We start from the raw sequence: 17,500 nt of genomic DNA, 5'->3' as shown, positions 1-17,500 counted from the left end.
CAGCCCTGGTCCAACACATCAAACACACATTCCTCTCTGGCTGGGATCTGCCCGCACGCAACAGGTGACAGCGCACAAACAAAGAGGCCAGAGGAATTTTTTCCCATGCGTTCCCATGGGTCATTAAAGTAATAAGCTGGGATATTTTCATAGAAATAAATGTAGTTTTGCTACTTTCTATCACTAATGGATGTAACACAATAGTGATTCAACCTATATCCAATGCATGAAAGCTTTTACATTTGCTGTTCTAAACACCCGCTGTCTGGAAGCTCTTTCCTGGGAAAAAAATCCTCTGCTGCACAAGAAGTGATGTGTTTTATGTTTCCGGTTGGTTTGGAATAAACAGAAGAAGAAGAACTGGGTAGTTAGCATGAGCAGTGAGAGCCACCAGGGCTGAACAGACAAAGAAAAGAGAAACTCAAACTGCATCAACAGAAAACCCAAGGAGAAAGACGTCACAGTGCTGGACACGCTGTTTGATTGACAGCAGAAACACCACAGCAATGAAAATGGAGACAAAATACAAAATTACCACTTTAACTCAATAAACTCTAGATATGTTGCATACTAAAACAATCCTCTCAGTCTGTGTCCTATTCTCAAGATGCCCATGGTTCAATAAAACACCAGGAATACACAGTCCTAATGGGGGCAGTTTTGGGTCTGAGAAACCCATCTATTTTGGTTTGGAGCTGCGACCACAATAGCCGCTGGTGAATGTTGTTACCGTTTCCTTTGGCTCCGAGACAGAGAAAACAGGGAAAACACACAAACAGGCTGTGGGCCTTACACAGCATGTCAGGGTCGCAGCCCCCCGTATGTCCCTTAATGTCCCGGCCCGGAATGCGGTTATTTTCCTTTTGCTCACAGACAGACAGAAAAACACAGACAGTCTCCCTTTCAGCATATGTGTCCCCACATGTTCGGGTTGGACAAGGCTTCTAGTTCCTGTATTTGATGCTTCTGTGTTAGTTTCAACAAGACTGAAACACAAGGGGTGGGGGACATTTTCGAGGACGCTTTTGTCCAAAGTGCAATACAGTTCTATGAGTGTGTACATCTGTAGCATGGGAATAGAACCCCTAAACGTAACAGTGTAGTGGAGGGTAGACACACCTAAACTCGACTTACCCACCTATTTATTAGCAGGAATAGAGTTTTTATAGGAATAGAGTTTACTTTATGGCTGAAATCATCTTAAAGACATTAATTCATAGTATACATCATTGCAAGTAGCACCAAATGGATGTAAGTTATATGATAACCGGGTGTAAAAAAGCATAAATGAAAACATAATGGATATTTTTTTAGTTAACCGCTACATCATTGGCTCTTTGCCTACTGTTAGTGATGGGACGATATATATCCACATTCAATATATTGCGATACAAAAGTGTGACGATACGTATCTTGGGGCAGAAAAATGAATCGCAATATTAGCTCATTTTATTCTGCTGCAGTAATCATAAATGAGACGCTTGACCATTACAGTTTCACAAGCTCTCCATCCGAATTATATTATTTTCACTTTGTAATGACATTTTTAAATTGTTGTTTACACTCTAGCAAGCCAATGCCATTGCTAGAAAGATGTGTGGCTCAGAAATAAACAGAATTCTGCACAGTCAGACTGCTGTCATTGAACTTTTATTTATTACATTGTATGGTAGTTGTATTGAATTGTGAAGCCCATATCGCGTATTGAATTGTATTGTGAGAAACCATATTGTCCCATCCCTACCTACTGTATAAAGCAGGTTAAATACATTTGACTGCTGGACCAAAGAAACAGCAGTTTGCCTGTTCCTGGTAACAAAAAATGTTTGGTTATGGGAACGACACACACACACTCACACACACACACACAGGTCTGTTGATGCACCGTACCTCGGCCTTGTCCTGCTTGCTCTCCGCGGGGTCCTGGGGGTGCGTGTCGGGGTGCGGCTCCTCCATGCCGACCAGCTTCAGCTTGAGGAACGACACCTCGTCCATCAGATCCAGCTTCTGAGTCTCCAGAGAGGTCCTGCTCAGCAGCTCCTGGAAACACACACACACACACACACACACCATACGGTAAGATACATGAACCGACGCACAGAAACAGCAGGAACACAGGTCCGCTTTCCCATCCAAACCACACCCACATACACACTTCAAACACACACACACACACACATGAATCGAACACACACAGCTACCAGAGCGCAGAGCGGTGAGAAGTCAGCATGCCGCTCCACTGGGTACAATGTTCTTCCCACACTGACAGACCAGGCTAGGCTGGGGGCCCAGACCCCGCATGGCTAAATATACACACTCTCTCACACACACACATACACACACACACACACACACACACACACAGAGAGGCTAGGGTCTCTATTAATATATCCCTGTCTCTCTTTGGTATGGGAGGGAGAAAGAGAGCGCGGGTGTAAGAGAGAGAGAGAGAGAGAGAGGACATGAAGTCCACTGACACTGTGACTATGAAAGTTGTGTGTGTGTGTGTGTGTGTGTGTGTGTCTTCTCTGACTCACACACTTATCTCTTTCCCAACTCTCTGTGAGTCTGGCCGTTGCTTTCGTTTCCCCATCCAAAACTACTAATCCCACTTCGCCTTTTCAAAGCTGAACTCTCAGTTGCCTTAGATGCCATTGTTGTTTAAATCTCTGGCTTCCATCTCCTTCGCCCTATTTACTCAATGCAAAAAATATCTTACAGTATCTTGTTTCACAATTTCCCCAAGCCAGACCCTACTGGAAACAAGTGACAATATCTTGAAATAAGGCAGATCACTCCGCTGGTGGAGGATAATGTCACTTAATTCAAGAAGAATCCTGAAACAAGTTGATTTGTTATTGGAAACAAGTGATATTATCTCACCCCACTGCCAGAATTTTTCCACTTCTTTTAAGAAAAATTAGATTTTTTTGACTCAATACCAGACTGACAGTGAAATAGCAGTGAAATAGCCTGCAGGATTTAGTAGTTATTACTTTTGGAGATGCATGGTCGAACCAAAGCCAGATGCTTTCTATTAGCAGATTTTGGAGTAGTGACATGCCTACTTTTTACACTTGTGTGTGTTCCACCACTGTACACAATGACAGATGACAGAGAGAATCACAACTGGCTTCAGGTTCTTTCACTGGAGTCTGACCATGTTTCCTTGTGTAAAGAAGCCAAATGTAAGACTTCTAAAGGCTATTTTTAATGCTGGAATTTGATTTCAGACCAATTTAACGACCAAAAACAAAGAAACAAAAACAGTGGCAGCAAAAGCAGCCTATTTCTGATTGAACATAGCTAATGAAAGTCTGAAAACTATTAATGGACGGTAAAATAAAGAAAAAGGACACTTGGGAATTAAATGTGGACATGATGTTTAACGGTGCTTATTATAAAGCAGATGAGATGAAAACAAAACAAACAAAACATGTTTGGCAAATTGTATTAATCCTGTTTTGTATTAATCGAAGAGTGGTGGGTCAAACTTAATGTGACCAACTGGAAGAGCAAGTAATGTTGTACAACGGTAACGTAATATGACACTACTGCTGGTCCCATTCACATCTTTTGGTGAAACTACACAAGTCATGGCATGCACTTTATTCCATTCGCCTTACTTCCCAACTCTGCTTCGACCTAGTATCACCGCATATAAAGAATCTGTCATTACCTCCATCTAATTTCATTTTTTGCCTCAAAATGAAACTGAAATAAACCTGTCAGTACATGGTAAAAAAAAAAAAAAAGACATCTTAATACTTTTTTGACCACAGAGGGCCACCGTACTCTCCAAACGGCAAGATCACATGGTCAATAAATTGTGTCAACACCGCAGCCACAGACAAACGGCGAAAACCCCATAATCACTCCAGCTCACACACACACACACACACTTACATGCACACAGAAAATCTGCTTAGTTATGGCAGTTGACAGTCCGTTTGCAATCTAACACCAGCGTCACTTATAGCAGGATAAGCCCCGCTCTTTAGAGGTCATTTATCAGTCTCTCTGGTCGCGTTCAGCTGGCTCGCATTCTCTGTCCCTTAATTATGAGGAGAAGCACGTGACACATTAGCATCCTCTCTGCAGCCTTTAGAGCTATAGAATCCTGCTGCCACTCATCAAGCATCACACAGTTGCATAGCTGAACTCAGATCTGGACTCTTAATATGTGAATTCTGACTCTTACAAAATGACTGATAGCAGAATGAAAGGAAAATGATGGAAAATGCACTCTTCTCTCCATCTAAGTGATAGTGTTCATTATGTTTCATAACACCCATGTGAAAGCCTGTCACTGAAACTAATACTTTTATTTCCACTGAGAGAGTCTTTATCATCATTTTCATCTCATCACTTGAAAATCTCTCTTTTTGAAAGTTTCACTAACTAACACCATAATCATAATCAACCTTTCGTACTTTTTAAAGGATAGTAGGGAATTAAAGTGATTGGATTATCTATATTTAGAGATAATTAACGATGAACTTCAGCTAATTATTCTTTGTCAAAATGGATCTGCTGCACTATATAGCATTTTGGAAATGAACTAATCTATTCTCATAGAGCTTTCGTCTAAAAATGACTTTCTTTGGAATGTGTGTTATCTAGGGGAATTCACAAATTTGAGCACCATACTTTAATTTCCTATGAAGCTGTGGCATTATTCAAACCCACGTACCGTAACATATTTTTCACTCTTTCGCATTTCTCTAGAATCATTGCTGCTATCCAATCATTGCCACTTCCTTGCCTGTAGGAAGCCCTTAATAATAACAGTTTCCTGGTTTTGAGTTGTTTATGAAAGCTGAAAATCACTCTTGACTGACACTCCCTGTGTGTGTGTGTGTGTGTGTGTGTGTGTGTGATGTTAAGGACACAGTGTAACCATGGCACTGTAAAACATGTACATAATAGTGGCTGAATAATGTCTTTCTGTCTTTCTCAGAATAAAGATACAGTCTATTTCTATGACTACATGAGTGGGAGGATTCCCTCTACCATGGGAACAGTGTGTTCTGTGTGTGTGTGTGTGTGTGTGTGTGTGTGTGTGTGTGTGTGTGCGTGTGCGTGCTGACTCAGGCCTAATTCTTTATTAGTTGTGGTTCCCACAGTAAGCAGCAGCCCTGCGGCACTGACACAAACTGTTACATGGCTGGATGGACTCTCTCTCTGTCTCTCTCTCTGTCTCTCTCTCTCTCTCACACACACACACACACAATGACAGAGACACAGAAACAGGACCTCCTATGGCAGGGCCAGACATGTTGTCACCTTCAACATCCTTCAAACCAGCTTTCTAATTATTTATCGAGGAGATTTAAGAGGCGCAGACTTTGGGAGATGATAATTACTCTAAGGAGGCCGACACAATAGCACACATCACAATCTTATACGCCGCACCCACACACACACACACACACACACACACAACCCAGACAACCGTTATCTTTCTCCACACTCCACATTGACCCATCCCATATCACATTAGGTATTTGACCAGGACTCATTAACTGTGAAATTGGACCATGTTACACACAAACACACACACACACACATACAACCACAGACCTGGACAACAGCTGCAGATCAGTGCAGCTAAATCCAATAAAAGCTACTAACTTACAGTCATGAGTCACGCAGCACTGTAAAGAAGATAAGGGAACTGCTAGGGACAGCGGTTGGTGGAGAAATGCTGCCTACCATGAAAACAGCTGTGGGTACAAAGAACTCACAGAGCTCACAGTGCTGTAACAGCAATGGGGCACAATGCTATAAGTAGAATTTAAGTAATTTGCACTTTTATTTAGTTTACTTTTAAAAAAGACAAACCTTATATCCTCGAAGTACAGTGACTCAGTGATACAGAACATGAAAACTCCCTTCTGACAAACAAACAAACCTTCCCGGAAAGAGCCTCGTTTGACTCCCAGCATTGCTTTTGTAACTCCTCTAATTCAGAAGGGATAGCATGTATTAATGGATTCTGATATCGGACTAGATAAACATCAAAGCCCCGTCGGGGGGGCTTATTTTGGGCTTTGGCCTTTCCAGCCTCGGTGTTGACGGCGAAGAGGACAAAGAGTCCGTTGAGGAGCCGAAACAGAGGCTTGATTCTGCGATGGGGAGAGAGTTGTGGTCTTGTCCTGTGCAGCCTGGCAGCTGATGAGTCTGCCTGAGTTAGTGACGTCAAACACAACAACTGGAACCACTTGAACGCACTCAGTGTTCAGCAGCTTCAGACTCGGGTGATTATGCAGTCATGCTGACCTACAGTCTGCTGTACAGGTGACCTACAGTCTGCGGTACAGGTGACCTACCGTCTGCTGTACAGGTGACCTACAGTCTGCAGTACAGGTGACCTACAGTCTACAGTACAGGTGACCTACCGTCTGCTGTACAGGTGACCTACAGTCTACAGTACAGGTGACCTACAGTCTGCTGTACAGGTGACCTACCGTCTGCTGTACAGGTGACCTACAGTCTACAGTACAGGTGACCTACAGTCTGTTGTACAGGTGACCTACCGTCTGCAGTACAGGTGACCTACAGTCTGCAGTACAGGTGACCTACAGTCTACAGTACAGGTGACCTACCGTCTGCTGTACAGGTGACCTACAGTCTACAGTACAGGTGACCTACAGTCTGCTGTACAGGTGACCTACCGTCTGCTGTACAGGTGACCTACAGTCTACAGTACAGGTGACCTACAGTCTGTTGTACAGGTGACCTACCGTCTGCAGTACAGGTGACCTACTGTCTGCAGTACAGGTGACCTACCGTCTGCAGTACAGGTGACCTACCGTCTGCAGTAGCACAGCGCTCAGACCTCAGGACTTTATCTAACTTACTATTGACTTTACACTGAGAACTCCTCATAACAACTTTTAACATGCTCCACCACGGTCAGTGAAAACTTCAATTGAAGGATTACATGCTCCTCTAAGGGTGCAGAAAGTTCAATGACCCTTGGTCTGATGAATAAACTGTCAAGCTAAAAACAAGCTGTCAAGCTTTTTCTTAGTTCCTGAAATGCTGACATTTTGGAAATGCAAGGTTTTTAACCACAACAGCAACAAGTGTTTGAGGGGTGAATTTATCCAATATTCAAACTATCCAATCAGGATTTTATCATAGCATAGTCTCATACGGAGAGTGGATACCATTACCAGGGGCGTAGCTAGGAATTGCGGGCTCCATATGGGATGTGGGGGCAGGAGGTGACTGTGGGCCCCCCTCCACACCACCATTATTCCATCTATGACAAACATCTATGTCTAGCCATGCACAAGTCAAGCATCTGCACACATCTCATTTACTGATTAATTATTGGACACATCCCTAATTGAAATGATGGGTTTTGGACGCTATTCTGAGCGCTAATAACCTAGGTCATAACCCTACTTTCACCAGTAGTTCCCTGTTCAAAATCTCACTTGGGAGGACTAATTTTGTTTAAGTCTGCACAGGTAAAACCTAGCCAAACTTTAGTACCCCAAATGCCCCTATTCCCCCCAATATAGCACCCCAGACCATTACCTTATACCAATGCTTAGAAAGCTACCCACCTGTAGATCAAAGATAGACTACATTTTATATAGTTTTTAAGCATAAAGTGTCGGTTTAATATCAGGTATTGTCTGTTCTTGTATGTTGAACTTTTGCATAACAACTGCCACTTGAAAACAATAAAGATTTCCTGAACCAAAATGAACTGAATCTTTGTGATTCAATATTAATACAAATCTCTCCACTCTTCACAGTCAAACAGAGATCAACTTTAAGCTCATTTTGTTAGAAGAGTCATCTAATAACAGGGGAAGAAACACAGAGAAACGTTGAGCTTTGACCTTTAAAGTCTATGTTCTCGTCTTCTGCGTTAAACTCATTGTGAAACTGAACAGGTGAGTCAGAGGTCAACATACAGTCATGCTGGAAGACTGTGAATGAAACACAGCCACTCCTGTATTTACTCATTTACAGCGCTACGCCATTTCCCCTACTATTCAACTGTTCCTCTCTACTCTAGGACAGAGGCTGTCAATCAGTACCATGGTACTAACACCATTAATTGAGCTCAGGGGCGCCTTGAAATCTAGCTAAAAAAAAAAGGATAAATCGATTTTGAACAAAAATTTGGGTCAGCTTACAAAACAGGTAAACTTTTTCAAAAGGTCCCATATTTTCATGATTTCATTTTCATTTAATTTTGAGATCAAATATACTATGGCTCAGGATATGAATTAAGTTTTGCATGTAAACGTTTAATTAAAAGGGTATTTATTGAAAGGGTATTTATTTGTTGATTGGGTATTTATTGGTATTTATTGAATTTGAAGAGTAAGTCCTCACAATACTGGAACCCGATTGGCCGACGACACCAACTGAAATGAGGTAAACCTGCTAAGTGGAGGCTTTCCAGCTCAAATGCTGCAAACTGGCCTGATTGGACAGATTTCAGTAATTCTTTAGTGAGGGAGCCAATCAGGACCGAGTCCAGTTGTGATGCATTTCCTGGAGTTTCCTGGAAAAATGATTTTTGAAAATGCAATAATTTTTAAATTTAACCACTCAAATGAAATCAAATGTTAACAGTGTCTTCATAAAACATCTTTGATCACATATGTATACAAACAGAGGGGAATTTGAATTCCTATCATATGGGACCTTTAATATCTATGTATTTCATATATGTTTGTCTAAGTCAAAGCAGTTGAAAGCCTTTTCCAACAGCTTTTGATGTCTTCCACTCTTGCATGGTCCACTTGGCTTCTGCTTCCCAAGCAATTAATAATTCTGAGTCTAGGTGTGTAAATTGTCTGTGTGTATGTGTGTGTGTGTTTCTGCATTGCATTGTGTGTGTCTTACCTGCTGCAGCATCTCCTCAGTGGAGACCAGTTTGTGATGGTGTTCCTCCAGAGACGTTTCTAGATCTCTGATCTTCTCTCCCTGGGCCTCCACCTGGTCTGTCAGAACGCTCACCTAATGGGTGACACACATACACATAGTATTAGGATATATACACACACACACAGAGTTAGGATGGACAGACACATAAACACTAACAGAATGTACAGTGACAGCATAGCTTGAATCGTGTCACAGATGGAAACTTACATACATACTACTAACTGCACACACACACACACACACACACACACACACACACACAGAGACATGATCATAGAGGTACACATGCAGACACGAGTGCACACACATACAGATGCAAACACACACACACACACACAAAGATCTGCACACATAGAGGGGCAGTGATGCTATTGTTTGCTAGACACACTCTCTCTCTCTCTCTCTCTCTCTCACACACACTCGCCAACTTTTACAATACACCTCATACACACATTTCCATGACTTTCTCTTCCTTCTCTCCGTACACAAACACACACATTCACCCTGACATTCTTCAACACCGAAACGACCCGCGTTTAGTCAGCACTCTGTCATTCAAGAATGCACAGCGCTCCAGCACATTTACCGCAATCTCCCTGTCAACACACTCACCTACTGCCAGACAGCACACACACACACACACACACACACACAACTATCCTCCTATTCTCCTAAACTGCGCCAATCTCCTCTGACAGCGGCTGATCCTCTGTCACCTCGGCTTCACTGACTTTCACCCTGAAACCAGATCCTGCCTGACTGCGCTGTGGAAAGGACAGAATCCACCGTTCATTCACACACTGTTTGTGTTAAAGTGCAGATTATAGAGAAACAGCATGTTTGTGCTGATTATCTGTTAAACACAAGAGACAATCTATCCTCTGTGCTACATATCACTAAGTTACATCTCGTCTCTCACATGGTTTAATGAATCATGTCAAGTCAAGGTGAGTGAAGTGAAGGTAGCTTACATTAAAAGTCTGGTTTTGCTAGTATAAGAACATTACATATTATATTTAAGAAATCTTTAGTATATTCATTATCTATAATACAAAGCTTAAATTGACTTTGTCCACATACAGCAACAATACCACTGCAAACAACAAAACTTATGAAAGTAACTAATGCTGCAATGCCACAAAGCCATTAGCTGACTTTAATGGAAATGTATAAACTCCTAATGTTGAGGAGAATGACCCAATGTTACAAAGTCAGTCTCTTACCTCTGCCACGCTCTGCTGCTGAGCCACACACACACACACACACACACAAATGGAGGTGAAAGTTCCCCGCCGGGCTACAGGGAAGTCGGTGACTGAGCACTGAGCGTGTGTATGGTCGCGCAAGCGCACACACACACACACACACACACACAAGCAAGAGAGCACCTCGCATACACACAGACAGCCCTGAAGGAGAAGAAGGTAAAGTAAAGCAAAGCACTATACAAGGGAGGGGGGGGGGGGGGGGGGGGGGGGGGGCGACCTGTCAACAGCCAATTAAATCCTCTGTCAGGAAACACAAGCCCCGGTCACCTTGGCTATGGACCAATCACAGCAGAAGTCAAACTGAAGCTGGAGGAATGTGTAACAAGTAGGTGTGTGTGTGTGTGTGTGTGTGTGTGTGTGTGTGAGACCGGTGGTGGTGGGGGGGCACAGGAATGAGATATGGGTTTTGCAACACCTTTACAAACAAGAGCCGCCAGGCGGGTGGTGCACTTTTTATGCCTTTCCCCTCTGTGAATAACTCAAAGGAAAAGAAAACAATCCACCCTCACAGGCTTCCTCAAATTACAAAACAAATGCACCGCACTCCCACTCTCTCTCTCTCTCTCTCTCTGTCTCTCTCTCACACACACACACACAGCCGAGGAGAGCCCGAGGAACAGTTTGAGAGCCACAACTGCAGCAGGAAGAATTTAGAGACGCATTGCGAGGATCACAGCTGTATGAACCGGCCGTTAAAGCGATCTAAGAGCAGGGAGACAAAAAACAGCTCAGAGCCTCGGAGCCTGTTGACATCATACGGTGCAGAGACGTGTAATCTGCAGCTCCGCCACGGTCGAGCTCGTGGTGACACTTACTGTAAAAGCCGGCGGTAAACACACGCTCAGGCAGAGAGCGGTGGTGTCCGGACATGTTTGTTGTGGAATAACATGGAATAACTGAAAGTACTAGGATTACACACACTCTGGGAAAATAAGATGTTTTTCCAGTGCGGCAGACTAATACCTGGTTCGTTCACTTATGATACTGACATAAATAAAACTAAGTAGGTAAAATCCAGGTAAAGTCTATTCAAGTCATACAGGTGTACTGTACATTAGCGACACACACACACACACAAGACTTCCCAGCTGTAAGTTAACAAGTGTTTTCCTGTGTTTTGGAAAGATTTCTGCTGGTTCTCTAATGCTGATCCTCTTTTGGGACACTAAGCATGTGAGATGATGTGGACAGAGGTGTCAAAAATAACACACACACACATACATGCAAGAGCAGTGTGTGTGTGTGGGGGGGGTAACGCCTTACTTTGTGACACATTAGAGTCCTCAGATTGCTTTTTTATGGTACGAAGTAGCTTAATGTAATACTTTTTCAATTCTCGCAATGCGTTATTAGTTACTGTTTAAAATCAGAATGCCGCTACTTTGTTCTTCTTTCATATTGTTTGCTTTTTGTTAGGGCAAATGGAAAAAAAAAAAGTGTAAGAAGTGAAAATCCTGAGGAATCCCATGCAGAAAACATGGAACTTGAAAGTCTGCTTGGCATAAATTTGATTTTTGCTAAGGCATACTTTTGAAGTGGGGAATGCAAAAGTACTCTAACAGGTTACTTCTAATAAAGAGTAACTTTGTAACACAAGCACTTACTTTTTAAGGTGAGTAACAAAGTGAAGTTATTACTTCTAAAAGCAACTTTCCCCAACACAGACTAACCTGATGTAACCTTTCTGGTTGTGCAACAGGTGAGTGTCTCGGCTCTGTTTCTTTCTCTCTATACAAGTTGTGCAGACACAAACACAAGGAGACAAATACACACACACACACGCACACACACAGTCCTGACCTGTAGCACCAGAGACTCCTTGTCCCCCTCTAGGCGGAGCAGTCGTTCTTGGTAGTTTTCATTGTTGACTGGGGAACAGAGGTTCACCTGGACAAAACACACAGAGCAGAGAGGCAGGTTAAGGATGGAGGACAGTCTATGGTATCTGGGGCTATACGTTAAATACAGCCATGTTATATTTGATAAGGTAAAGACACTAAACATCACTACTGTCCCCTGGCAGTTTCTACCTTATTTTTTACAGTCTATGGTTTCTACTCACTGTCTGGAGCTCCAGACTGCACACTGGGATGATCATCACAAGATCTTTTGCTTCTCTGGCCTCTGGCTTTAGCAGTTACAGTTACACATTAGACTACTCCAGCTCATACAAATAACATTCTGTATCCCCAGTGTCCTGCAAAAATCCAGCATCTCCTAAATGGAAACTTTTTCAGAAATTGCTGATTTTGGTGGCTGATTTTCCACATAAATCTGCATGAATTTCTAACATTTGACAACGCATTATCAATGGTTTGTGTTGGTCTCCAAGTCATGAATCACACATAGAAGATAATGTAAATGACTTCATCGCATATAAACAAGAATGGAAATATTGTAGATTTCTGCAGTGCATTGATAGTATGTTAAGTATTAAAACAAGTAAACATGTGGTCCCCCATGAATGAAGAGTCAGGCTGCGACTGGAAATAGAAATGCCTTCTAATATGTATTCTAGCATTTTCTGTGAAGGCCATCTTTCCTTTTGGTCAGAGCTTCTTTTGCCAGTTCTGCAGTCCCTAGCTATTAAGGTTATGGCAGAATTATGTGCTCCGCAACTCAGGAAGCAAAAAATGTGAAAATCAAGCAAAAACTTATTTTAAATGACGCGAGGCTTAAATGATTTGGTCCCTACAGTTTCCATTTCCCTCTAAAGAGTCAGATTATCCTGTCTTTGACTGTCTGTGTCCAGGGCTGCTGACTCCTGGACTCCCCAGTCTACTGCTGCTGCTCAGAGGGAAATAAAGGGAGAGAAAGAGGGGGAAATGTTATGATCCAGCTATGGAGCTTGGACATGATAAGCTGACGGTTTCTGCCTCTTTCAGACTCAGACCAGAAGTGAAGCTGAATTGTCCCCTCAAATGTTGCAGGGGTATATAGTTTGGACTCCCCCGTGTCAACATAACCAGTATGCAAATGATGCAAGCTAAAGCATCAACATTAACCATAAATGCATTGATATTCCTAAATATATACTGACTTTACAGGACTTTAAGCAGTGATGAGCTACCCCTTTTCTTTCAGTTCACTGCAATGGAGCTGTCACCTCAAAATGATACCAAGGGAAAAATTCTACTGGCTTCATCAGAATAAGAGCCCGCTGAAAGGCAGCTGTTAAAATGCCATGTGTAACATTTTAACATCAATAAATCATTACCACATTCATTTTGAGACATTAGTATGATTACAACAAACAACAAACAAGACCATCGCTGAGAAGACACTGCATTTTACATTGTGTGCCACTGGGTTGGATTTGGCGGGAAATCTGCTGGATGGCTTTACAGCACAAAGGGAGATTGCTTTACGGCACAAAACCAATGCAAACGGAGCTAAAGCTTTCTAAGTGTCTCACAATGGCAGGTGGTGGTACAAGTGAAACGCTTGATGGACAAAATCACTTCCAACATGTTTATTCTCTTAAGTAAAGCCAAAGAGAAAACCTTGACCAAAAAGAAGCAACATCCTCTCTATGACTGGAAGCAACAGGGTTTCTGGGAAATGTAGTCTTCCTTTTGAGAAACACTAGCACTAACAATAACACTGGTGTGAGATAGAAGCTACCAATCATCTCCACCATGGTCTCATTTGTTTACTTATCCAGAGCTACATTAGTAGCAACTAGCAACCAAAAATAAGGAGTTCAAAGGTCTTCTTGTGACCATGGAAAGTATTCATCATATTCATCATCATATTAACACATGATGATGCATCTTTAGCCCTTCTTTAGCCTCTTCAACAAGGCCATGGAGTCTCTGAGTAGCATCTAAATGTGTACAATGTAAGTATGACGCATTGAGAATTAGCGTTGTTCCTCTCTGACAGTCTAGGAAACCCAACCAAAGCTAATACAATCAGCATTTCATCCTTCATGATCTCTCTAAGGCTGAGTTCACTGAGTTCAGAGAATGTATACATACCATGAGACCATATGAAGGCATTAAGCCCATTAATATACTGTAAACTAAACTGAAGGAGAAGGAAGGAGGAGGAGAAAGAGAGAAAGAGTAAGAGAAAGGGAGTGAAATATTGAAAGCTCTACCGTAACCATATTTGGACTGCTCGTACCATACTTTCTCTTAAATCCCAAAACCGAAACAGAACTGTCTCACTTCACTTTGAAATGAGATACAACAAAAGGCAGTTTGTGCCTGATATCATATAATATTTCTGCAAGAGTGTTACAGTATGATGAATCAGCAATTAATATGGTTAGTCACTACTTACTGTACTGTATGATATAAAGTAAACATCATCATTCACTCATAACTTTGACAGGAATGAATCCATTTCAGCCTATACAAACGATTGTGCTTGATTCCTGGAATGTTTTTTCTTTTTCCCCGTGACAAAGTAATTTGATTTGTAAGTCTAATCCCCAAAGATAATTTGTGGGAGAAGTCAGGAAGTCTTTGAAATTGACTATAATTGCGGATATTCCCATCGGACTGGGGAGATTCGGTGGCATTGCAGGGAGGTGAGACTGAACTTGAAGAGGCTGATGAAGGGGAGTAGAAGGAGAGAGAGAGAGAGAGAGAGACAGAGAGAGAGAGAGAGGTTCATGATGTTATCACTTCAGTGGATCGTTTCCTCAGACTGGTGGAGATACAGTCGGGTTTTAACCACAGCGGACCAAATAATACTGATTTATAATGTGGTGTGTCATCATAGAATATCAACCTCCACATCTACCACTAGACTCCTGATTCCAATAGTATTTCCCTTATCATTTGCTTTCATGCGTTGTCAGGTATTTTCTACATCTACAGCTGTTTGGTAGATTTGTTCTCAACTGTCCTTCACTTTGAAATGAGATACAACAGAAGGCAGTGGGAGAGGGTTTGTGCCTGAAAGTCTGCTTTCAAGCAGTCTAATATTTCTGCAATGGCATTACACAATGATGAATCAACAATTAATGAGGTTAGTCACTACTTACAGCACTATACAGTATGTGGGGCATGGCAGTATGTGGAATATCTGATAGAATAGTCTCGAACCAAAGTACACAAATCATCATTCACTCATAACTTTAAGTAAGTCCTTACCACGGAATTAACAGGAATTAATCCATTTTGAGATATATTATATGTAATTTGCAGTGTATTTGTTTCATCAGTATATGGATCTAAGCTGTTGGTGTGTAAATGGGAAAAGTCACAGTTTATTTGCACCCGCTCTTGAAAGCTGTGCAGTGTTCTACTTAGAATAAAGGCTGTGGGCAGCAGAGTGGGTGGGACTCCTCAACACAAATCTGATCCCAGTGTCTAAGAATGCATGACAGCATGCGTGACACCGCCTACTATTAATGATCTTAGAAAAAATAAAAATCTCTTCTGCACTGTACAACAGTTACTGTACTTCAAGTGCTGTAATAGGGATGAAGTCATGTAAGATCCCTATTCCTTAAATCCCTATACTGTTTTTATTTCCCTTAAACCCTCGGACCAATTTAAAGACACGATCACTTTGTTCGCAGACAATCGCAGGATTTCACCGCATCCAAAACCCAATTTCACTACGCTGAGACGAAGGTGCAGCTCAAAACGGAGCAAACCCTCTCAGGTCATAAAAACAACATTAAATTCAGCAGTATTGCTCTTACATAGAGTGGTGAGAGTTCATTTGATTTGGCCCTGGAGGGTGCGTCTGAGACACTCAGCTTAGGTAGTCTTAGTGTTTCTAAATCCAATTCAAAGCCGGGTCCAATTCAATTTTACACACAGCGTGTTTTCACAGTGTGACAATCAGCGATCCCAGAGAGTGTGGGAGCTGAATTTGGGGAGGGAAGTCGCTCCCCAAACTCTACACAGATGCAGATCTAAGATTAGATTTAAATCTATTGCTATTGATACTATAATTACCATTAAACATCCTCTAATTAGCACAACCACTCTAGAATAAAACATGTATGTGTTATTTATCTGTTATGGAGCGTGCAAAAGCTTTATGAAAGAGTGAAAGCGCTACAACCACAGTATAAACATGATGGTTTCTGCACAGTGGGTGGTGGTTGGTGGTATGGCATGTTACTGTAATAACTAGAGGAAATAAAGGTGAAACCACTGCACTTAGGCACTGTTTATACAGCCAACCAGCTAACCAGAATATTTCCCTGAAGAAAGACAGAACAGGTTTGGTGCATCAAAAGTGAGAGTTGGATTTGTTTGCAAACTCTTCTTGTTTTTTCTTGGATTTTGCAACCATTTAATGTGTCTTTTGCTTCATGAATGGATGATATTACAGCAAAATAAAGGTTAAAAGCAGTAATCCTCAAGATCTGTGAGAGCAACATGTGATAACTCTAGACCTAGCAGCAACAAACTAACACACAAGCACATGAACACACACACACACACACGCTTCAGCGCTCAATTACCACATGACAAAACGTACCTAACAGATTAAGGATGAACAAGAAACAAGATACACTGAGCAGTTAGGAGAACCGGCCTGATAATCCTGATGTGTGAAGCAGGCAGAGCACATGTTTACACATTTTCTGTCACCCCACCTGAACTCCACTGTTAACTATTCAGTGCAGAGCTGTGAAGCAACTGTCACTCAAAATATGACACAGGTTTTCTCTCTAATCTGTCGCTGTGGCAGGTCTGTTTGGGTAGAAGAGTCAATTTTACAGACATGGATAAAGCCAGGGAAAGGTTAGTCCATTTATTCAAAATACAGATTGCTGCCTAAAAGGCCTCTTTAGGATCGAACATGGTTTACTCCACTGGGAACTTTGTACTCCCTGTTGATCTGCTGTGTCAGCATGTTGTTTTCATTTAAAATGAAAGTGGGTTGGAAACACCAGGATGTCTTGTTTCCCAGGTGAGACATCAGTCTAATGCCTAACAGAAATCAATCGAGTAAAAAACTACCCACAATGCTGCATGATATGACTACTGGCAAAAACTTGAAGTAATAATCTGTAGCATTTTCATATGATATGTTCATTTAGCCACTCTCTTAAAAAAAAAAAAAAAAAAAAAAACCTCAACAAAGTTTCCAAGGCTTTTAAGCTGACAGCTGACATAAGCATTTATGTAAATTCATAGTATAAATCATACAGAGTGGTATCAAACTGGAGTTCTATGAGGATAGGGTCTTTTAAGGGAAAACAACATAATGCTTTTCTGAAAACATACTTGATTTTTGTTTATACTGGTGCTTGTTATGATGAAGGTCACAGTTTATGCACCTTTTACTACATCACTGCATGTTAGCATGAGGATATTTCCACACACAGCACA

At 41.8% G+C, this 17,500-nt stretch overlaps 1 protein-coding gene across 2 annotated transcripts in view; it reads right to left on the bottom strand.

Annotated features, from left to right (window-relative positions):
• The window catches only part of ppfibp2b (PPFIA binding protein 2b), a 54,452-nt gene that overhangs the window by 22,383 nt on the left and 14,569 nt on the right, over window positions 1-17,500 (bottom strand). For both annotated transcript variants that reach the window (XM_071535249.1, XM_071535248.1), the window contains 3 exons: window positions 11,991-12,077; window positions 8,881-8,994; window positions 1,891-2,040 (listed from right to left, as the gene is read on the bottom strand). In XM_071535249.1, coding sequence (XP_071391350.1) covers window positions 1,891-2,040; window positions 8,881-8,994; window positions 11,991-12,077 — 351 coding nt within the window. The remainder of the gene's footprint in view (window positions 1-1,890; window positions 2,041-8,880; window positions 8,995-11,990; window positions 12,078-17,500) is intronic.

Source organism: Centroberyx affinis, unplaced genomic scaffold, assembly GCF_046629955.1.
Source record: "Centroberyx affinis isolate AG114_WGS23_722 - 3 ecotype Tasmania unplaced genomic scaffold, CSIRO-AGI_Caff_v1 ptg002684l_1, whole genome shotgun sequence".
Classification (NCBI taxonomy): Eukaryota; Metazoa; Chordata; class Actinopteri; order Beryciformes; family Berycidae; genus Centroberyx; species Centroberyx affinis.
This window is presented reverse-complemented; position numbering and strand designations above follow the sequence as displayed.